This window comes from Coturnix japonica, chromosome 23, assembly GCF_054131305.1.
Source record: "Coturnix japonica strain WE chromosome 23, WE-NBRP24, whole genome shotgun sequence".
NCBI classification, from domain to species: Eukaryota; Metazoa; Chordata; class Aves; order Galliformes; family Phasianidae; genus Coturnix; species Coturnix japonica.
Genome location: NC_140685.1, coordinates 1,422,171 through 1,446,229, shown reverse-complemented (window position 1 = coordinate 1,446,229; position 24,059 = coordinate 1,422,171). Strand labels below are relative to the sequence as shown.

General features: G+C 47.2%; 1 protein-coding gene across 12 annotated transcripts in view; it reads right to left on the bottom strand.

Moving 5' to 3' along the window:
- Positions 1–23,755, bottom strand: part of MAP2K4 (mitogen-activated protein kinase kinase 4) — a 75,486-nt gene extending 51,731 nt beyond the window's left edge. For 3 of the 12 annotated variants that reach the window (XM_015879998.3, XM_085522714.1, XM_015880001.3), the window contains exons 1-2: positions 23,364–23,755; positions 461–563 (exon numbers count right to left, since the gene is read on the bottom strand). In XM_015879998.3, the coding sequence (XP_015735484.1) occupies positions 461–563; positions 23,364–23,463 (203 nt within the window). In that variant the 5' untranslated portion in view covers positions 23,464–23,755. Of the gene's footprint in view, positions 1–460; positions 564–5,654; positions 5,882–13,031; positions 13,065–23,363 lie in introns of those variants that run through there. The other 9 variants (XM_085522719.1, XM_015879997.3, XM_085522712.1 and 6 more) reach the window with 9 other exon arrangements.
- Between the last annotated feature and the right edge of the window lie 304 nt (positions 23,756–24,059).

Genomic DNA, 24,059 nt, shown 5'->3' with positions numbered 1-24,059 from the left:
GAGGGCTAATCAACATAAAACTCCCTTGAACATCCATATTGGTAGAAACACGTTCCTCAAACTTATCCATTTTAGCACTGAAGAATCTAGCACAGTTACGTATTTCACAAGTAACACAGAAACAAGAATGTCTCTCTAATGAAAAATAATAAGCAGTGAATAAAGAGACAGGAAAACGACAGTGATCAAGTTTTGCATTATCAGCTACAATTTATCTGAAGTTAATCAGCTCTGGATAGCAGTAGCTCCAGTGTAAGAGGAACATCCCAAATTCAACAATTTCAATACTGAAAAAAAAAAAACCCAACCCAAACAAATAGGAAAACCCCACCTCTTTTACATTGAGCCAGATGGACAGATCTGAACAACCTAGAAAAAGCCTGCATTTAAAATAAAACTGCTTACTGGCTACATCATTACAAAGATGTTTCACTAGTTGTGCCTTTGGCTTTATACTCACATGTGTGGATTTTGGAAGGGAACTCCTGAAGTGTTTAAAGTGAATCTCGCCGTAGATTTGAAAGGTGGATTTGCAAAATTTAACTTCAGCGCTTTGCGTTTACCTGGGAGACAATAAACATAAAGTGAACTTTGTGTCAGCAACAAAAGAGCATCTTGTAAGAGCATCTGGAAGCAAGAAAAAAATATGACATTTGGGAAGAAAAGGAAAATACGTTTCACAGTTCTATAAGCAAATCATCACTTGTGTTAGAGACACAGGAATCAAAGAAGTGAATCAATTCTCACCCCAGGCTCTTCCCTGTCCCGTTCATCAGTCACTAACCAGAGGTGTCCCAAGGATTTCCCATGGCAACCTGAGGACCAGCATCAGCTGTCAGAACTACCAGCAGCCATGGGGCACCTCCACATCACGGCCTGAACTCCCTCCACACACAGTCCTCATTTAAACATGTTTCACACTGAACTCAACTTCAGCCAGGTGGCAAAGGGGACTTGCTCCACTTGGCACATCTGCCAGATCCAGGATGGACAGCAAAGGTAAAGGGAAAGCCCTGGATGTCTCGTATTAAACCCCAACTGCAGAAGAGGTGCTCAACTCCTGGGCAGGGGCCTGAAACTCAGCACTGTCAGAAGGTTGGGCACTAAAACGCCCACCCTGCAAGGCAGCAGCGTTCAGCAACGAACCTGATACTCTGACTCCTCCAGCACCTTTCTGCCTGCACCCTGAGACAGGGATCATATTTCTAAACATACCATGGGCCCGTTGGGAAAAGCAGAGAACACTGCGGACCAGAGGCCTGAGCACAAGCACCACCCCACTCTGCACTGCTGCTCTACCCTGCACAAAGGTACACATTTTGAGTGACTTCAGGACAGTGGGAAGGGAGAAAACTAGTTACAAGTCAAAGCCATGACATACCACCTGCCATCCCAGACAGGCCCACAGCACATGGAGCTCCTCTGACCTTCCCTGTCTGGTACCTTCATTTCGGGATGATCCCCTATTTCCTCTATAAGACCTTTTATTTTTCAACCACTGATACATACTTCTGGTTTCAATCCTGCTGCAATCCAGTCAGCTGTTTGGAAATAGCTGCCTACATTTTCTAGGCATTACCTGATCTGTAACACACAGGAGATTGGTAGGAAATGCAACAGCACAAAACTAATTACTCAAAGCTTTGCATTCTACCACCAACAATAATAAAAAAAAAAAACCCACACTATTCTTAGGTGATCTGCTCTGGGGTAGTTCTGTGCTTCTGGGTCTGGTGATTTACAGCTTTCATCGTTCTTCTGGTTTTGTTTTATTCACATGCCTGAAACACTATCCTCCTCTTCCCAGGGCAACAGTACAGTGCCATGAGATTTTCCATTTGGAACCACAACATTTACATGACGTGAGCATTTGTCCTTGAAGCGGCCCAACACTGAAAGCTACACAATTAGCTACAAGCTCCTATCAGTAAGATGTCCTCTTCTGAAGACCCGTTCCTATTCCTTACCTACCTGCAACACTTCATGCACTACATTTCCTCGCACTGAATGTACTTTTGTTTTTAAATCACTGTTAAACATCAATCTACAGATTTCTATGTCATTAAGTTTCTAAGAATAGTTTCAATGATGTCAGTTCAACACCTGCACCTGGATTTGCTACAAATCCAATAAACGCGGAAGCTTGACCTCCCTCTGGAAGGCAAACAGGATGGTTTGCTTCTTCCTCAAGTTATTAACAAGGAAAAGGATGAGGAGGAGAGACACAGTCATGTTGAGAAGTGCTGGGAATTTCCATTCACACATTCTGTGAACAAAATGGTACATGAAACAACACAGCACGTTCTCCTCAACAGCCTTTCAAAACCAAGCACCTGAGCTACCCAGTCTGGATTGTGAGTTTCATTCCAAAGAAGACCTGAAAGCTCCATGCCCTCACTGCTTGCAAAGACTTCCCTCAAAACTAATGGAAGCAAAAGAGCTTCTTTAGATACATGAGCTTTGCTGGTGATTTTAGCAGTCAGATTAAATTCAGACCACCCTGTTCTTCCCTCTAAAATAAAGAGGCCGAGGACTGATGTTGCTTCTGAAATAAGCTAATGCTGCTATAACCATCAAGGCTGCATGCACAATGCTGCCCTTAAAACATACTGTAAAAAGACCCACTTTATGTAAATTAACCAGCCTCTAAAGGTTTTGCTTTAACTATAACTCTGATCATTGACTGCTCTAACATCCGTATCTCGGGAAACTGTGAATGCACCAGGGAAGCAAACACTCAGCAAAAACAACAAGCAGAAAGTAACACCCCTCACTTAGAACACAGAAGTAACAGAGATGCTTTCCCTATGTCCTGCAATTCAACAGCAGTGCATCCCTTTGCATTTCATTGACTGAGGGCCAAAAAGAACCCTATGAAAGAAAAGCAGCTGGGAAGCCTTGCCAGGCACACACCGGAGGCCACCTGCACAACAGCCACAGCAGAACAACTGAGGTTCAAAATGCACACTTGTTTCCTGATGCGTGAGTAAGTGGATGCCAGGTTAAGTACATAATTATTTATGTGCTGCTATCCATCACCAGGATTAATCCAGGCACTTGGCTCTGCAATTAGGTTCTCATCACTCATTTTGAGGCTACTTTACCACAACCACAGCCAACTTGTCTTTGTATAAGAGGAAATAGCCATCTCCTAGATAACATGCAGTACGAGGTATTCCTCCAGCTCTGTATTATTATTTTTACTTCACCAGACACACCTACAACTTCTCCCAAGCTCAAAGTCACCTCCTGTTGGACAAAAAAAACCTACTTTTCTCCTGGAATTTCATTAGCCCAATTCCTGCATGCCACACCTCAACAACAGCAGTCACAATATTCACGTTACAATAGAAAACACTGTTTCCAGGCAGTATGGCTTTTCAGAACAACAGCAGATAAACAGATTTTCTTCTGGGTTTCTGTCTTGCAAGGCTACAAACTGTGCAAGTGCTTTCCACTTGGTTCCAATCTGCCCTATCAATCACCTGACACGGTGTGAACGTGACTGTCATGGTGCAAATGTGACTTTTCTCTCTGGATTCCAAAGTCTCTCTGCTTTTAGAGGAGCAGCAATATGCCAGGAAGCCACTTTACACTTTTATATCCTTGCTCTAGTATTGTAAGAAAACAAAAATAAGACCAAAAATTTTCTGGCAGAAAATAGCAGGCAGATAACCAGGGAAACTGCAATAGCTTTGCAGCCTTCTTAACTTTGCTTGATTAAGCCAAAACATGTCAACAAAGAGTGAAAATAGGAGGACAGGATGCCAGGAGGCCGGGCAGGTGGGTGATCTGCTTCAGTCTGAGAAAGAAGCTGAATGCTTGAGGTCACCTTTCTAACAGAAAACTGCAGAATACCACGTCTGAGCAAAAAGAAAACAATACAATACAGATCCTTCTGCCCTTCCAACAACTCTTATTATTCAGTTAGATCTTTTCTGCTAACAGAACGTCTGCTTTGATGTAGACATTTACCTGTGTTCCAAGCTGCAGGCAAGATTCACTGCTCACTCTCTCTGTTGCTCCTAACACAGCACTACGTTCCCATAAGCCCTTCCAATCTGCAATCTTGTTAAATTTCCTTCCTTTCCAGTCCTGCTCACAGAGGTTCTCCAAAAGCAGCACTACTAATTTGGGAGTAAAGCAGGTTTCCAGCCTTGCCCTCCAGACATACTATTTTACAAATAAAAATTAGCCAGATTTTGAAACAAAATATGAAGAACATCAGCATGCACAGCACTTCATTTGGGGACTAAAAATGGGAAGAGACAACTCGAATTTCAGTCAACAGTTCTACAAACTCTATCTACAGAAACTCACTTTGATGAATAACAGCACAAGCATTTCCAGTATGTCTGATACTGGCATCCTTTTCCCTCTAATGAAACCTCTGATTTAGGATCATCCAAGAGCCAGAATGCAGATCCAAGATGATGACTCTGCATTCCAAGCACATGTTGAGTGTGCTCATTTTTAGAAGTCACCTCATTAGAGTATTTATCCATAATTCATCTGCAGCTCCAAATATGCTTCCACAAAAGCACAGAAGCCCAGATGCGCCAGGACCTGGAACGGTTACTGGTCATTACCTTCACCAATCATGAAAACACTGTGAAGTAAAGCACCTGGACTCAACCAAATGTGAGCAAGACATTACAGTCATTCAAAGACAGGAGGAGGCTCACAGATGCACAGATGCTCTCTGCACCAGCAGACATGCACCTCTGTAACTTCCAGTACATGGTTTATGCTGCACCAAGCAGCACTTACAACGGCTTCTATAAATACCTTTCCTACAAAGCCTGGCTAAAGTAGGTTAGGCTTCAAGTGCAAGAAACTGCAATCAGATTAAGATTACTTCTCTCAGACTAGAAACTCCTATCAGCAAAGTCCTAAGAACGAGGTCTCTGAAATCCAACGTTAACCTACAGCATTTATTATCCCTGATGCTACCCTTCGTGGAAATACCATCCATATGAATAACCATAAACAAAGTTAAAATGAGCCTTGGGAGCAGATCAGTCATGTTAAAAGAGCTTAAATCAGACAATGGACAAGTGTTACACCCTGAACTTAACAGAACACCCCTACACGTGCACACTGTGACAGGCAGGCAGTTCTCTGCCCAGAGAGAATGGAACAGTAAAGTGAGAAGTCACCTTTCCACCAAAACCGAAGTCCAGGCAGCCTCTAGCAGAGCATTAACATACCACTCAGCCACAGCACAACGCCAAGGTAAATGAAACACTGATGGAGAGAACCTGGAAAGTGCATTTGTTCCATGCAGCTTCACCTGGTCAGCATGCGAGGCACCTGGAGCCCTTCCTGATGTAACACAGTAATTAATTATGCAAAGGACTATGCCAGGTGCCTTTTTCTGTAATAAAACAGAACACCAAATTATAAAGTACATTGTGAGGAGGAGCACTGGGCAGGGACTGGCTGACTTCTTTTTTTTTCTTTTTAATTTTAGGTGCATGCACCTAAAAAAGCAAGGGAAAAAATCTGCCCTTGAGGCCTTTGCTTAAGGTCAATGGAAAGGATTTAGCTTCTTTGGATAAAGCAACAAGTATGTTTCCATCATCCCTCTGATTCCCTTATGCCAGAAAAGTGGCAACGTCAATCACAGCTGCATCCCACCGGCTGTTACACACCTTGGCACAGCACAGAGCCCCACTGCCCTGTGCTGAGTGGAGTGGCTGGCACTAGGAGTGCAAGGCGTTTTCCATTTGAAGGCATGGTTATCCCCAGGGGAGGAGCTGATTCCGTTCACCTCAGGGCTGTCATATCAGGTTTTTCAATTTGGAACACAACAGATCGCAACTGGGTCTTGCTGGAAACAAGAAACACCAGGGGTCAGCAAGCACTCCTTTGCTGTCCTAGGAAAGAACAAAGAAAGCCCTTGGCCATCAGGCACCTCCTGACACCCAGCTTTGGATCTGCTCAAGTAGGGGCTCAGCATCACAGATCTCATCCTTGTTTCTAAGTCCAGGAAAGCTGAGGTTCTTATTCATCCTGTGCTGCTGAACTGCAAGGCAGGCAGTGAAGAACCAGGCAGTGCTGGTATCAGCCCACAGACCAAGGGCCACATAATGGTGACACCGCTGCAACTCTGTCATCTGGTTTTACTTTCAAGCTATGACAAGTACATCGAGCAAATTTAAGAAAATGGATCACACTGTTTTGAGACAGATGGTTCAAAGTGGACAGTGGGAGGCTGAGAGGAACATCATGGAAACCTTTCCGAGCTGTGGATAAACCAAGAGTTAGCAGTATGCGCTATTTTCCACCAACTGGGTGGTGAAGCAGAGCATGCGTGAAAATACTGCACTAATGTGCACAAATAAAGCGTTGTGAACAACTGGTGCTAGGTGACCAGACTCGTACTGCAGCAAGCATTTACCACAGCTGCAGCAAGAAAGGGGGATGCTTTGACCCAGGCACTGAGATCCTTCACCACTTAACCACTAATTCCATTAGAAAAAGCCCTCTGTAGCATAAGGGCAGCAGGGCTCCGTGTTGTGACGGGATCTTTGTGACACATGTTTGTATTTCCAAATACTACCACCTGATAACTGTGCATAGCTAAAAATACACCAGGCCAAAATTTCAAGTTAGGATCTGCTCCAAGTGAGCTCGTTTCCTTCTTCGTGAGCTCCCACATGTCCTGTTCTTTTGAACATCTAGCCATTAGACTTAAAAACCCAAGAAGGAGATGACTTTCTGAAAACATGGCCTCAGCTGCAAGCTTTTTTTAAAAACATGTTTATCTACCTGCATTCACAGAACCACAGAACACCTCAAGTTGGAAGGGACCATTAAGGGTCACTGTGCCCAAACCCCAGCTCCGCACAGCACCACCCAAAACCCAAATCCTGCGCATGAGAGCAGCGTCCCAGTGCTCCCTGAGCATCAACACTGGGGCTGTGCCTACCACCCAGGGCATCTGATCCATGCCCAGCACACTCTGAGGTAGGCTGTTTCCCTGACCCCCCCTAGCTCCACACCATTCCCTCAGACCCTGTTGCTGTCCCCCGAGGGACACTGGGAAAGATTTTGCAGTGTTGCATTAGGAAAGGTGCTGTTCTGTACCTTAAAACCTTATCCATGTGCTACATGGCTCCCAAAAACATTTTTGCTTAGTTCTACTAAATTACAGTGGAATGCTGAGCAACTGCTAAACAACAAATCAGAAAGCAAAGAAAGCGAACACATGAAAGGTTTCAGCCATCTTTGAAGGTACTTTATTATTACTATTAACTCCTCCTTCAAAGAACTTTTACCTGTTTAAACCCAAGTCATTTTTTTTGCTAAGCTTCATTATGGTACCTGCAGTCATGCACAGATCTATTTTCATACCTCTCCAATGTGCAGTTTTGGAAAAAGACACATCTTCATTCAGCAGGTAAGAGCTACACCTGCAAAGCACTTCCCTGAATTACTTTGTTCAACCCCTTCTTTGCATTGATACCCAGTAGAAACTGCCAAGCACATCTATAACTCCAGGTATTTCTCAGCACCAAAATAACTCTGGCCTGACAGGCACACAGAGGCCTTACTAAGCACAGCCAAGCTGCCCTACCAACACCAGCTCTTCGTTTCAGATTTCTAACGGGGAAAAAAAAAACAAACCAAAAAACACTGCCTTCCATGCATGCTCATTAAAAACAATAAATATATTGAGATTTATGCTGTCTTCTGAAGCCTGCAATATCAATTAGCAATGTAGCATATTGCTATGGGAGCAGTCCCCTTGTACACTGCTGTCAGACAATACAGCAGAAGTCTTCATTTTTGTTAGCAAAGATCAATACAGGGGAACATGACAGTGCTGAAAGTTCTTAAGTAGGAACTGAACAGCAGCACAGAACCAAATCTGGTCCAAACCAGAATTTCTGCAACAGTCAACTCCATATAACATCACATAATCTCCTGGGGCTGGAAACAGCACAGAACTCAGCAGTTGCTGCAGCTCTTAGCAGAGAACTTGGACCATAACTGGGGAGAGGATGAAACCACAGGAACCAATCGATTCAGATCAGTAGCTCACCTGGGGTATTTTTCAGAATCCTAATGAAAGCAAGAACTGTACAGAAAGTAAAGAATATAAAGAAACTAAGAGCTGCATTGATCTGTGGCGTAGGAAGTTGAAGATTTTGTGGTTTTCCTTTCTTGTAGGCTTCTAGATGAGTAAAATCCCAGCATTTCTGGCTCCAAGGAAATGGAACACACAAAGACCTTGGCTCCAGCATACAACTCACAGTCCAGGAGAGAGTGAAAGGAGCAATGCTACCTCCTTCACAACACTATTTATCAGTCACCCTAGAACCAGAGCATTAAATCAGACATGTAACATACCTGACTGTAACCCACAAAAGCAGCTCCCTCTGCAAGAAATTCCACCTCACCTTCTTCTAAGACCACTATTTCTTACTTCTTTTTCCTTTGCATTTCTTGGGCAGAGCGCATGGGGATCACATGGCCTTGAATGCTCACTGCTATAGAAGGAATTCTGCATGAATGTGGAAATAACCCCATGTAGCCAACCAAAACCTATGCAGCCATCATCTCCCAGACCATCTAACTGGGAAGTTCTCAGCTCTCAGATTTACACTGGGCCACCAACAGGGTGCTCTGGTTGCTCTGAGTAGCAAGGAACTGACCACAGGCTCAAAGACTCGTTTGGATTGGAAAAGACCTTCAAGATCATCAAGCACATCCAGACCACGTCAAAAGCCAGGCCCTGGAATTATTAAACCAGTGCTGGCCACCTGCCACCAGCCTGGGGCAGAGTTCAGTGAGCAAGGATGCTCACAGGGCTGGAGGTGACTCATCTGAAGGCAGATTAAAGAGCAAAATCTGTCTGTAGCCTGTTGCAGGAAGAATACACGCAATGTCTACATATGACCTGTGTAAAAAGGAAAGAGGGAGCTCCTACAGAAAAGAAATCCACAACAATGGCAGACAGGAAAATCCTTCTGGCCTGAGACCCACTCTGCAGCCTGACACAATGAGGTGAAACCTTAGAAACAGAAGGCCTTACAGACACCTTCACCACAGCACAGTGCTTCTCCATCAGACAGAACACCAGTCAGTGCTGCAGTGAAGGGACCTTTAGGGATGAGTACAAACATATATGAGAATTTAAAGGGACTCCAACCTACCATTCTGTGTCATTCTGTAACACCCTCGCTTGGCACACAGGACAGCCCTGGTACCTCTGCTAATGCCCTTGTTTCTTTAAAAACAACCACAAGAAAATCTGGAAATGCCCTGACCACGAGCAAGCAGGAAACTGGACAACATGCATGCTTGGAGATTGCTCTTCAGCAATGTGTTCCTTTAATCCATAAGTCTCAGGTGCCCCTTGAAGTGCATTTTGTACCAAACGCAGCGTGAATATCAAGTCAGAAAGAGCACTCAGAGCAGGAAAAGTTACAAACAGGAGGCTGACTGGTTATCAGAACAGCACCAGAGAAAGCAGCCAACGTGAAACCTCACAAACGAGCAGGTCTTGCTGCCATGAAGTGCAGTGGCTGCCACTTCACACACAGCATGGTTACAGAAACCCTGTATGGCAGCCAGAGCTGAACAGCAAGCCCGCAAGGATGTACTCCATCACAGAGTCCCTTTAATGTTACATTAACTCTACAGTGTCTAAGAAGGAGAAATAAAATTACGGTGAGAAGCAATCGTAATACTGAAATCTCAGAAGCACGTCTTAAAGAGTTTTAATGCTTGCAACCCCTTAAAAACAAACAATCAAACAAAAACAACACAAAAGAAAGAATAGGCCCTGACCACTTCCCTGCCTCTTGCAGGCAGCAGTGTTTATCTCTCAGCACACAAAGTTATCAGCAAACTACAAATGCTGCCCTGAGCAGTGTGCAGGCCCAGCCAGAGTGCAGGGAAGCGGAGCTGCTGGGACATCCCCTCTGAACACAACAGCCCAGGGAAGCAGAGAAGCCATGCTGTCCCACTGGGGCCATAGGAAGCTGATCCGCTGCAACCTTTCCCCCTCGTTCAGGGCTTTATTAATAAAACAGTGCTTTACTGCCTTGATCTCTCAAAGGCAGCTCAACAGAAAATCAACAGCCTCACCTGACAGCACGCAGATGAAGAGAAATAAAACACAGCAGCTCCCACCGTTCCCACTAAGAGCTGGGAAATACAGCCTAAAAACTCGTCTGTAGAACAGAAAGCCAAAGTAGGTACGAGGATCCACTAACGTGTGAATGCTTTCATTACAATCTCCTTCTAAATCAACGTGACATGTATACACAACATGCACAAAGTCGGCTAATATTCCTAACGCTTTAAAGCCTTGTTTAAAGAAAAGAATACAATTACAATATTCCTTAGGGGATAATTTGGGCAATCAAACTGTCACTTCATAACAGTCAATGGTACTTTAAAGGAAAACACTACATCAAAATCTGTCTTTGCTGTAAACAATGTCTGGCACAAGGAAACCCTTTATTTTCTTCGTCAAGAGAATTTTCCTGATCTTGTACCTTCCTAACAGCTGACTCCATACTGCCCTCATTCCAAGTCTAAAAGAGAAATCAGCTGCCATCGCTGCAGCTCTCTGCCACCTCTTTGGGCTGGCACCCACTGCTCACACTGCTGCTTCTGCTCCAGCAGTGACACCAGTAAGACCAGTAAGGACCACCTGGGATGCACAACAGAGGTAACTTCACAGAAGCACACCTCTCCAGGAAGCAGATCTGCACTCTGCAGCTGGGATGCTCCTACAGGTACATGTCCTGTGCTGCTGCCTCTGCCCTCTGTGCAGCCCAAGCCACAGCACTCACCAGGCGGCCCTCAGCACCAAAGTACCCATGTACGCTGTGTATCCAACTCCATGCATCCAGCCCCTCTTACGTACTGCAGTGTTCTGACAGGTAGGCACTAGGTGTTCACAATGCTCACAGCCTCTCTCAGCTCTGACCTACCTGTGCTCAGATTTCCCAGCTCACAGCTCAGCAAAGCCATCTAACAGAGGTGTTTGGATCCGGGTGCACAGCCGCATGGAGCTCCCAGCACCACACCATGCAACCCATCCCCAGGGCATGGCTGGGAAGTGCACCACAGTGAGACAAGCAGCACTAATGGCACTTCAGGAGCTGGGAACGTGAACAAATTGCACCTCAAAGAAAAGCGATATAGGAAATATGCTGAGATCTGAGAAGGTTTTGTCACCTGCTGTCCTTAAGTCCACACCAGCAGCCCCACACAGCCTGAAGATGAGCTGCATGGCTGCCTCCTGCCCCCAGCAATACCGCTCACATATCCTCCCTATGCCTTTGGGTGATAATGCATTCAGTAAACACATCAACCAAAAAGAACTTGCTGCTGTTTTGTGGTTGGCTTATTGGAGCCTCAGAGATCATCTACTCCTGCATTGGGCAAATGACAAACCCTCTTCCCTGCAAACCCTACTGCCAGTTTGCTTGCAGAACTACCAACCATCAGACCCAGCTGCCAAGCACTGCAAAATCTCGTTATTCCACAAAACCTCCTGATGACAAAACCTTTTTTTTTTCCCCCTCTGAAACATCATTTTTCATTTTATTCCAGATTTCAGCCAACCCAGCATGCAAGGGCTGTCCATTGCTGACAACAGATCCCAGCTCCAGATGAAAGGCTCTGCTGTGGAAATAACTAAAACCCTGCAGAAGCATCAACAGTGTTTTTAATGTGCCGAATGACCACAAACTGCACAAGACTGAATACAAAAGCAAAACACTGTTCTAAATAAATATTAATCAACTTCATTCAACTTCCAGGTGTCATCCAAAATACTGCACACCAGTGGCTGTCAGCAGCAAATGCCACTGCAGCTCCATCCCACCTCCACAGCCATTAACCACTGCATGCAGCTCAGCAGCCAGCTGCTCCCTTTGGGTGCCTGATGCCTTCCCAGCTCTCTTCACATTTCATAGTTGTCATCTGGGCAGTTCACCAGAGAAAGTCAAAAATTCTGACTCTGATTCTGCCACACAAGCCTAATTTGCAAAACAGGCTTGTATGTTCCATGCTAACAGAAAACTATTAAAGGATAAAAGTGTATTAACACTATTGATACTGTTGATACTATAAGACACATGGGCCTGCTCCTCTCCATGTCATGGGAGCCAAAGTCCTTGGATTTTCTATACACAGGTCTGGTCTGTGCAAGCTACACAAAGGTTTTTCTATACACAGGTGCTTCAAGAGAAATCTGTCTGAACAGTGGTCACAAAGTATATACTGAGATAACCCAAACCACCGACTAGTCAAAAATCAGTAGTTCTCTCTGTAGATATTACAATTGCTGTAACAAATACGCATGACAAGCAAAATGAAAAAAATTATCTGAACGCAAATTCAAAGAAATGCACAGCGAACAAATTTCCACAGTTCAGGATAAGAAGAGACTTGGTTTCTAGCAAAGCTAACGCCTTATTGAAGGTGGTAGTTTGACGGTATGACAGAGCAACACAAAACATAAGGCAATGACAGAATGAGAATATTGGTTCTGCAGAGCTTCCATTAGTCACCCCAGGCTGGCACCACTCCTTCACATGCCATTGTGAAGAGGCACAGACAGAAATCTCCATGAAGGCAGGACAGATGCTGGCTCTTAAGATGACAATCTGAGGTGCTCACGGATTATACTCCTCACACCCGTGTGAAGAAACACAAGTCAGGTGTTGGGTCAGTGCAAGTTTTAACAAGCAGGAATCCAAGAGCCAAACCCCACCTAGCTGGTATTTCACAGCAGTTTAGCAGACAGCACGTTTCCACACACCATCCGTTCAGCTGCGTGCTCCCACAGCACTGCTCTCCTGTTACAGGTAAAGCAGTACAGTAATGAGCAACCTCTTCAATGGTTTAATTGAGCTTTGTTTTACCAGAAGTGTGAAAAATGGAAGCTCTCTTAGGAGAAGGACTGCCATAGTAGGTTAGTTGGAACAGAAAGTGGATACATTCCCAGTACCAAGATTGATATAAAAAGCAGGATAATACTATAAAAATGTGTAGCTTACTTTGTGCCTTTTCACAGAAGTTTATCTGAAAGCCTAAAGCAAAAGAGACAAGTTCTTGTTCATTTACTGCAAGTCAAAGGAGCGCATCACTTAAGAATCATGTTTCAAAATTCATTAATTAACTCTAAAATCATACATTAAACAAGTTTATTAGATTAACAAACCGCGTTCTTTGATTGTAGAGCAATCCCATCATTTCAGGATTCACCATTTCATAAAGCAGTCTCAAGAGCACAGAGATGGGTTTATTTCATGTAGCTTTAGTTTCCTTAAGGTGTTAATAAAATTCAAACCATAACAACTGGGGGATCATTGCGAGAAAACTGCTTGAAAAGAACTGTGATGAGAGTCTGGTGGTAAAAGGTAACACACTTGAAAACTAAACAGGTTGTTTTGTCCCCCAAAAGTCAAAGTGCTCCTCAGCGCTGCTCAGTGATATTTGGGCACATATAGTCTGCCTGGCTGCACATGCTGGGGGCAACCACATTTTAGAGCTGGCATGGCCACGCTGCAACCCTTCTGCAGATAACCCAGCAATGTCTGAAAGAGCCACCAACGATCCATCAGACTCCAGTGCTGCAGGTACCAACACACACGCACACCACCTCTGGAAGCTGCTGGCTTCCATTTTAGAACATTTTATCTTGGTATCATCTGCAGTGCACCATGTTATGTTCACGCAACACGTTTCCACTGTCAGCTGTGGACTTCACTGTGATGCCTACTGTGACTGGTGTCCCCTCCCACCTGCAGCCTGAATAAGAATTAATTGGTTTTAATCACTGTTCTATCTACTACAGCATGCAAAATCTTAAAAAGAACCAAAGAGCAACAAAAGTAGCCTGGCAATATGTTAGAGAGCAAGAAGAAAACAAGACCTGTAATTCAAATTACCCACTTAAGTCTACCAATGTTAATATTAAAACTGAAATTAAATGAATAACAATAATATAAGTGTATCAGTCAAAATTTTAAAAATGCCTCAGCCAGGCACCTGGCTGGCAGGATAACATCCAAATGCCAAAAGGGGAAGAAAAAACAGTATTTTATTCCACAAGAGAAGTTCCTTTTCCTCCCTACAAAAGCAGCTCAGCTTGCCAGTTCGCTGTTTTGCCTTGGAATTTCTTCCCATTCTTCTGGCTCAGCCCTGCACCTCTGCTTTGCTCAGTGTTTCTTTCTCAGTTCCCAGCTGAGGGACAGGCATGCATGCTGCCAAGCAGTTCAGCTGCACTATGGCTGTTAAAAGAGATACTCCGATTACATTATGAAAATGAAGTTCAGAATCGTCAATGCCACTTCAACCAACTGCTAGTTTTCTTTCTGATTGTTGCTTTCCTTTCAGCCACGTTCTTAAAAGCTGCCATGCCAGACATGATTCTTTTGAGTGCCATACAAGTGTTTTTTTATTTTTATTCAAGGTCCCTCAACTATGGGAATACATAAGGCTTTGCTGTTGAAGAAATGAGCACTACAGCATTAAAAATAATAAGTCCTCAAGCCCATTGGCTTTTAAAAGCCCCTGGAAAAAAGTCCCACCCCTGTGCAGAGGGCAGGCAGGTCTTCAGCACGGAAGGAGCCTGGGAGTCTGCCCAGCTAATCCCCTCAGTCTCGCACTGGGTAACAGAAGACCGCTGCAGAAATACCAGCCAGTAGCCCCAACACAGATCCAGCTATCTTCTTCCCTTGTCCTCATCCCCATTAACTCCTTCACACTCAGAGATCCTTCAAAAAGACAATCATACATCAGTTCTGCATACAACTTGAGTGCCATACGGTAACATCAATGTATCCCCCTACCTGTGAATATTCTTGCAAGGATGTCCGAGCAGTACAAAGAAAACAGCCTTCAACCCTCCCAGCCGTCTGAGTGCAACCAACAGCAGCCAGAAGCGACGCTGCTCGTCACCTGCCTCAAGTGAAAACTGACCTGAAACACATGGTTTAAGACTGAGGTTTCTCGACTATGGTCAGACTCTCAACTTTCAGCGAAGATGCTGTTTAACACCACACCAGAACCAGGGATGCTGCACTCATCTGTGTTCGGGGCTGATCCAAACCCGGGGCCAGCACGGCCTCCTTCTGTGGCTGCAGCTCTCACTGTAGCCCCGAGGCAGCATAGGGTGCAGCAGCTGCAGGCACCACCCTGCACCCAGCCTTGTCCTGCCACGTGAAGGCTGCAGGAAAACGACAAAATAAAATTCCAGAGTCACTGCAGAAATACTTCCTAACACTGAGAACAGAGAATCCATTTCCTGCAAAGGGTGGCAGAGGTTGGTTCCCTCAGCCCAGCCAAAGGCGTGTCAGGACAGAACACTGAACTGCATCCAAGTACAGGGCATTAAGAAAGGAGTAGCAGCACGCATGTTGAAAATTAAAGATGACAGAAGATCAACAGTTACAAAGTTGTCCTGAAATCAACACGGTCTGGTCACTGACACAACGTTTCTACCTACTGACTGAAATCTTTCAGTTGTCCTCTGGAAACCGGAGCAGCATCTAAACTGCTTGGAAGAGGACCTGGATGCATTCACAAGGAGTCAGTGGCAGAAAGGCATCCTTACTGGAGACAACACATGAAACTGCGTAGGATCTCTGGGGCACACAGCTTGTTAATACCTGTATGGGACAGCACAGGGTCACTGTGCCAGCCATGCTGCAGCTGCTCCTGGCAACATGCGTGCACCAGGAAGGAATGCTCCACCTGCATTCCCCCTCTGAGATTTTATTTTAAGAGAAGTTTTCTTCTCCTGACTGCTCAGCAATCAGCCACTTTGCCTCTCTGCTCTGGACTTCCAGTCTTGACCAGTTACACTGAGTGCTTCTGATCATCCTCATAGTCCATCTTCTCCCCTCATTCCTGCCTTCCACCCGTCGAAGTTTCCAAGTAGGATGTGAGGAAAGACAAGGACATCAAAGGCAGGGCAAGGCTTCCAACTGCTTGGCATAAGCCCAGGTCCTGCCCTGACACTGCTCCATGGAGGAAACAGTCTTCACAGGAAAACTCGGACAGGGCCTCACCGCTCCCCAGAAGGGATTTCCAAATGCAACACTTTTATCTCATTCCACAGCCCCTCCCAGGTCAAAGAAACACCGCCATGCGTTATTAAAAGAAACTGTTTTATCTTTGTCCACAAACCTCTTCAAAGCACAAACACTCTGCTCCCTGGTCCAAAATCATACCTAATTCAGTTCAAAGAACTCTTCCAGAGAATCAGGTCCAAAGCAAACCATAAAACTCTCTTGGTCTACAGAAAAAATAAAGCCTGGACAAAATACGATAAAAAGATTGATTCCCTTTTAGCTCAGCTGTCTACTCCCAGCAGCTGTTCTCCTGCCGCCATAGGGCATCTCCTGAAGCATCTCAAGAAGATCAGATCAATTATTCAAGACACAGACTAACTCCTGGTGCTTGGATTCTTTGTTCACCCCATGATCAGTGCAAGTTGTCTGATTCTTGAAAGGCTCACTTTGCCTCCAGGAAAGGCCACACTCAAAAGCCTCAACTTGGATAAGAGGAAATCAATCTAACAGCTACTAAATATGCGATTTGTGCAATATACATATTTCCTGTGTCCCTAGATGCTCATACAGAAGTTAATAGGCCATACCCTGCTAAGCACAAAGTTACCACACATTCATGAGAACTGCACCTTCTCTCATTTCAAAGCAGAACTGGGAGGCAGACAGGGAGAGGACGCTTGGCAGCACCACGCTATATTTCCTCAGTAACAGCAACAGGGTTTGCTCCACTGAGGCCATGGCCTCGGGAGGCAAGGTCACATATTTTGGAAGATGCTTTGTGTTATCACATGATGATCCTGACACAAAACAGCGATGTCTATGGAAGGAGCAGGCACCCAGCAGGCTGTGTGAAGATTTCTGCAAGGATCTTCACTTAGTTACAGTCCGATCTTCTCCCAAAACCATGCACAACAGCACACATAAAGTTAAAGAAGTCTGTGATATCTCACAAAAATCACAGCTGAACCATTCAACTTAACCATAGAGAGACATAAGCACAGTGCTGCTGCACAAACTGCAAAAAACTAAGAGGCACCCAAGTAGACCATGAAACAGATGGCACAATTTAAAGCCTCCCCTCAACACCAAAAAAGAGGCAGGCAGTAGGGACCCCAATATCCTATTGCAGGAGCCCACTATACACAGTTTAAGCTAACTTAAAATAGAGCAAAGTGAAAAGTTAAAACTGAAATCAGGCATGATTTCTGCCTGGAATGCTGGCTCCCAGATGCAGATGCCCACACCAACACAACGCTTCTGCCTAGGTTGTGCTCCATTACTGAGCAGAGCAAGCTCTCAGTTCTCTCTCTCACCCTTATCATCGCTTCCAAGTATATCCGGCTACCAACGTTTCTCCAACATTAAACCACACAGATGACTGCCATCCTGCCTCACTGCAGGGTCAGGGCTGCTATCCCCTGTGGGACAGGAGTAGCTTGGCCAGGACAGCGCAGGTGTCATTAAGTCAAAGAGGCGCAGAGAGGGTGCACACAGCCACAGGTTCCTACAGCCAGCCCACTCTGAATGCCAAAGTTCAGTTGCACTAAAAGGGCTGAGCCTTGGAACCTTTTCCAGACACCCTCCAAATGGATGTGCCAACACCAAAGACCCACATGCACAGAGGGACAGCCCTGCTCCAGCTGTTCTGGGGTCTGAGCCCCACAGAGGCACTGCGTTCAGGTGCTCTGTGAGCTGAACTGCAGAAGTGCAGGCAAAGCGTTTCCCTGGGGATTTACCATGAGTTAACTACCGCACATTAATTAATACAGCTACAGCAACATTTATTTTTTTTTTTAAAGGGAAGCTTTTTTTTCAATTTTTTATTTTTCAGTGACCAACAGGCACTGGCTGCATTTACCTACTGCTCACACATTTCTGCTGTGATACTAAAGAGATGTGATTGCCAGTTCAGGGCCCCAGAAAAGGGCTGCCAGCACCTATCATTACTGATCAACCAAAATGATATGAATAAAAATCAGTTTAAACATGTAATAAATACTAGACCAGTTCACTTAAAGATGCAGGTGACCAGCATCTTGACAGGGACTGAGTTTCTCTTTGTAGGAGAGATGTTAGAACCAAATCACACAGCATCAGGTTCAACTCCTCTCCTAGTCAGACTGTACAGCAATAACAACCCATCCTGAGCAGGAAGCCACAGAAACACCCATATGCCCCAGGAACTAGGTGACAACCCCAGTCAGAAGGAAGATGTTAAGCTGGCAATGCCAAGTCCATTTTCCTCTACTCAGCACAGCCATCTCCACCTCCCCACAGGGGATGCTGTGGTCTCAGCACACAGACAGAAGAGCAACAAAAATAAGCATAGCTTATTACTTTAAATAAGGTACATCAGATCCAGCACCTTTTGAAAGACAGTCCATATCAACTCAACCAAACCTTTGAGAGAGTGCCAGAAGCAGAACATCCATTCAGACATTTCTGTACCTTAATAAGCATGACTGTGGTGAAACTTGGATGGCTGTCTGCTGTTGACTCCTGCCCACAAGGCAGAGCATGACACAAACACCCCAAGCAGATTCTTTCCCAGTTTTTCCTTCCAGACCCTAATGCCTATTGCAGCCACCGCTCCCACTAAGGAGCAAACCTCCACAGCATTTTATTAAGCTGAAATCCAACAGATGATGCCTCACTTCAAATCATGCCCAACTACAAGACACTAACAAGGTGATTATATTTGTCTCATACATGCATGGCTTGATGCAGATACGCAAGTATCCACATAATCAATGTTTTACTCTGCAAACATATAGACCATGGATTGATTTAAATTGGGGAACAATTTCTTAGTAAAATTAAGTTCAGAAAGTTGGGGGGAAGGGCTTAGAGGTTGGTTTTTTTTTGGTTTCCTCACAGCACTCCTCTCTCCCACCACATGGTCCTTGTATTGACAGACAGTGCTGTTACCCCTGTCAGTTTCATCAGCATAAAGTAACAGACAGATATCCTACTTCTTGATGAGACTTAACTAGCATTTTTTGACTGCCCCTGTAACAGAAAAGCAGATATATTGGAAATGTCAGCTGATTACAAGTAAACCAAAATGGAAAGCTGAAATGCAAAACTAATCCTTAGCGGGAAAGGCACAGAAACACACAGGAGTGCACTCAGACAAGCACACAGACAGAGAACAACCACGGCCTGGCAGAGCCACAGCACAGGGATGACCTGGTGGACACAAACTGATTTTCACTGGCTATTCAAACATTGCTTTATACCTAACCTGCTACTCACACTGTTCTTTGCTTCCTGACCACTTTCTTATTCTCCAAATTCCATTCTTTATGGTTCCTTAAGCAAACTGCCATGTATAGAGATACTCATTTCCCTCACTTTCTCCGCAACATCTCACCTCCCTGAAGAAGTAAGTCTATCTGCCAGCCTTTTCCTTGCCCTCTGCCCCCAGGGCCACCACCAGCCACTGTCTGTACACACCCATAAGCCCACTCATTGCTGGCTCTGACCACAGAACAGAAGCAGTACCCACATTGTGCCCTGTTCAGAATCAGCCCAGAAGCACCAGGGTCTTGTCTCCCTCCTGCTGCCAGGAGCTGCCCAGCTCATTCCCTCCATTCATGGAGGCAGCAGCACCAGAAGCAGCGAGTGCTTTGGGAGGTCCTGATTTGCCTCCAGCACTCTTGGGATGCTGAATGCAGGAGATGGATGCATGACACAGTCACATGCCCTTCAGCTCCTACTTGGCTCTGGAGATACAGTGACTGACTCCTCAGCTCTGTTAGAAATAAATTTTACATACACCTTTGAATTAATTAAATTTCTAAATTTTATACCATAATTTTTCAAAGGGCAACTTGCTCCAGTGCGTCACCACCTTGTGTGTGAAAAACTTCCTCCTAATATCTAACCTAAACTCCCCCCTGCCTCAGTTTAAAACCATTCCCCCTTGTCCTATCACTATCCACCTTCATAAACAGTCATTCTCCCTCCTTTTATAAGCTTCCTTCAAATACTGGAAGGCCACACTGAGGCCTCCCTGGAGCTTTCTCTTTTCCAAGCTAAACAAGCCCAGTTCCCTCAGCCTTTCTTCACAGGAGAGAAATGCAAAAATGCTCAGACTACTGTTTTGTTCTTGTGTTTTCATTTTTACACTTTTTAAGACCACTCTCCAAGTGGGATATCATACTTCCACAGAACCTCTGCTTCATCCACAGTACAATGAGGATACAAAATATATAAGACTGTTCCTGGGCTTCTACCACTGCACATAACTAAGAGGGAAAGCAATTTCTCACGCCATCTGTCACCAGTGCACCAAAACAGGCCACTATTTATCCCTCCCCCTCCCCCCAACAAAAAAAAAGAGAAGTAAAACCTATTTTCAATATTTAAGATTCCAGCTCTCCTTTGTCTCTGATCTGTCAACCATGCACTGAACACAGTGCTACGAACTGCACTTGCCAGGGGACGCTCTGGGAAGGATTGAAGTTCTCAGGTGCATGGGCACCAATGGCAAACACCATCAGCCATGGAGACATGGGAATGAAGCTAGACATGCTGAACAAGAAGAGTACAAAGACCTGAAGCAACACTTTGACTGCAAGGCTTGAAGGACTCCAGAAACCAGTGCTGTCAGGGGAGCAAGTGCTCTGCGGCCATGCCAGCTGTGGCAATGGCTCCACTCTTCCAACCACTCGCTCCTATTGCCTCCCTCACAGCAGCAGTTACACAAGGTGGCTCTGAGAATGCTGGAAACTAACTCAGCAAAACTTTTTTTTTTTTCCCTTACTATAATTACTCTGTAGTTTAATGACTTCCCTGCTCTACCTTGTCATACCACTTAAGCCAATTAAACCAATACTGAGGCAGTCCTACTTACTTTTGTCCCCACCCAGCAACACATTCCTGAGCATTCCTTGCATCAACACCCAGCCCCACCACTAGTAAACGCTGGGCATCCCAAAGACAGAACACTTGATGTGTCACTTCCAGCTGATTTGGTTTGTAGCACTCAGCTTGCAGAGACACTGGTGTCAATAGGGAGCCGGTGCCAGGGAAAGCAGGGAAGTACACAGGATGAGGCTGTGGCACTTCACAGGGCAGCAGCACCTGTGCAGATGCCACTGATCCAGACAGAGCCACCTGCAGAGCCAAACAGCCCTTCCTGACTCAGCTCTCCTCATCTTGTGCAGCCAGAGTCCTCATAAGGAGCTCCCTGCCAGCTTCAGGACTTCTCTACTGCTGTGGCAGCCACATGCTCACTGCCACCAGGACTTCTGGAGGTCCCTAGGCCTCAGCTCCTCCCACGGTACCTCAACATATCTGTTCACTTAAGGAAAAAAAAAAAAAAAAAACACAACTGTTTAACACTAGATTTCACTGAAAACACTTGCATGTCATCAAAATGGTCTGTCTCTATGAATTCACACCTAAAAAGGCACTTTAAAGGAACTAAAAAGGAAACGACTGCCCTCCCTCACAGGATATTTCTGTCATTGCAAACTTACACTACATCACGGATCCTCGTGTCTGCACAGAACTAACCTCAGCACTGAAGATACATGAGATTCACAGCAATGATTCATAAATATGGGTCAGGTGGAAGTAAAGGACACAATATAAAAGTTATAACAGCGCTGAAAGATGGCTATTTCTGCTCTTAGCACAACTGCACCTTCAGTCAAGTTTTTAAATCATATACATTACATTAAGAGGTTTGAGACTGTGGTTTTTGAAGGCTGCTGTAAACATGTATGCTATCAATTTCCCAGCACCCAACAGGTACCTCCGTGGTCTGACAAACATGGGACCTTCACACAGCAGAAACCAGAGAGAGTAAAAATCCATCATCTGGTTCCAAGGACACCAAACTGTGTAGTTTTATGTAATCAGCTCTCCACCCAAACAGGTCCCCGTCAGCCTATACATCGGTGCCACCTACCCCAGCAGCACAGAACAGACTTATAGCAAACTGTGCTCTTCTGCCATCACCACAGAGAGCACAACCTTCCCTTCTGGTCTCTTCTAAGAAGGAAAGCGCAAACAGATTCCTTAGTACCACCATCCTCTTATTAAACTAAAAAGTCATAAACCTGCTCTGTGTGGCCTCACTGACACCAGTTAAAACGCTGCTCAAGCAAGGAGTATTTTCTAGCGGTGTAACTTAAAGGAGAGAACTCCAAAGGCATTCACAGCGACTTTCTGAGAAGTGAATACCCACGGCTTTTGCAAGAATACTCTGCCACCAGCCAGAGCAGATGGGAAGGCTGGCAACATTACCTTGCAGTAATAACCGTACGTTTCCATCAAAACAAAACAACAGCAACAAAATCAACCACAAGTTCACCATTAAACTGTCTTTACTTAAACATCTGTCTGCAGACACACACATTGACAGACACGCAGACCCAGGAGGCACTGAGCAGCAGCGAGGATCCCAGTTTGGAGCCGCAGCAGAACGCAGCGCTCCGGGGGCTGCGGCCCACCCACCCCAGGGCTCGGGTCCGAGCGGCCCGCGGTGCATCCCGGCGCACTGCTCCTGCCAGCCCGATCCCCCCATGCCAAGTTCTATGTGGGCAGCGCCGCACACAAGGCACGGCCGCAGCCCGGGGTCTCCTGCGGCACTTTGCCACCCGGGGACGGAGGAGGTCCGGGGAGGGCACAACGCGCAGCGCGCCACAGGGGAGCCAGAGCGAGACTCTCCCGGCCTTTGTTTCGCTCCTCTCGGCCTGTCTTTTCCTCAGCCCCTCCCCAGGGAGCTGCTCGGGGCCGCAGAGCCGCAGAGGAGGGCACCGAGACGGCGGTGGGCCGTAGCGCCCGGCGGGCAGAGCCGCCCGTCCTCCCGGAGAGACCTCGGGCTGCGGCCCGGTTCGGCAGCACGGCGGGAGGGCCGAGCGGCAGCCCCGTGTGAGCGGCGAGCGGGAGGCCTCGGCCTGCGCCCCGGGGGGTGGGTCCCTATGCCGGGCCGCGGGCCCCAGCCCGCCCGAGGAGGGCCCGGCGCGGGGGGCACGGGGCGGCCGGCACCGCCGACCCCGCGGGGGAAGCCCCCGGCAGCAGCCCTAGGAAGCGCCCGCCCCGCTAGCGTGCAGCCCGCGGAGCCCGCCCGCGCCCCGTGGGAGCGCCCCCCACCCGCCCCGGAGCGGCCGCGCCGGGCACAGAGAGACCCGCGGGGCCGCCACGAGACGGCCACCGCCCCCGGGCCGGCCCTGCGAGGCCGCCGGAGCCGCAGGCGGAGCGGGACGGGGAGCCGGGGGTGTGGGGCCGCGCCGAGGCCTAGAGCGGGGAGCGCTGCCCTGCCCGGAAGCGGCTGCGGCCTAGCGCGGGGCTGCTTACCCTGCATGCTGCTGACGGCCGCGTGCGCCGGCGGCCCGCCCGGGCCCGGCCCGCTCCCGCCGCCCGAGCCGGAGCCGCTGCTGGGGCTGGGAGTCGCCATTGTGTGCGCCAGAGACGGAGCGGCGCGGAGGCTGCAATGCAGCAGGGACCCTCCCAGGCAGGACACCTAGAGCCCCGCCGCCGTATAGCAGGCGCCGGAGCCTCGCCGTCCGCCCCCGGGCTGGGGCTCCCGCTTAACCCCTCCCAGGCGGGGCGCCCGCGGCCGCCCAGTACTTTCCGCCGCCGCGGCGGGCCGAGCCCGGGCCGCTGCCTTCCCCGTGAGGTCGACCGCTGGGCCCGAGGTCTGCCGCCCCCCGCCCCGCTCCTCGCTTCCAGGGCGGCCCCTCCCCGCCGCCGGGCCGCTCGGCGTTTGTGTCCTGCCCGCCCCCACGTCCTCCTTCGGAGCCACCTCTACTCCCTTCCCCGGGGGGCAGCGCCCGGCTGCGGGTGGCAGCCGTACGTAGCGGGTGCCTCCGTCTCCTGTCCGCGGTTCCCACCCCGAGCATCCCTGTGCTGCGTCCCTCTTGATTTCTCCTGCAGTGCTCCCCACTAGGGAGACATTGCTTACTCCCACCAGGAGTGGCCGTCATCCCCTTTTGGGCCACTGTGTGCCCTCCAGGAGCCCCATGTGTGCCATGATCCCAATGTCACAGTGTG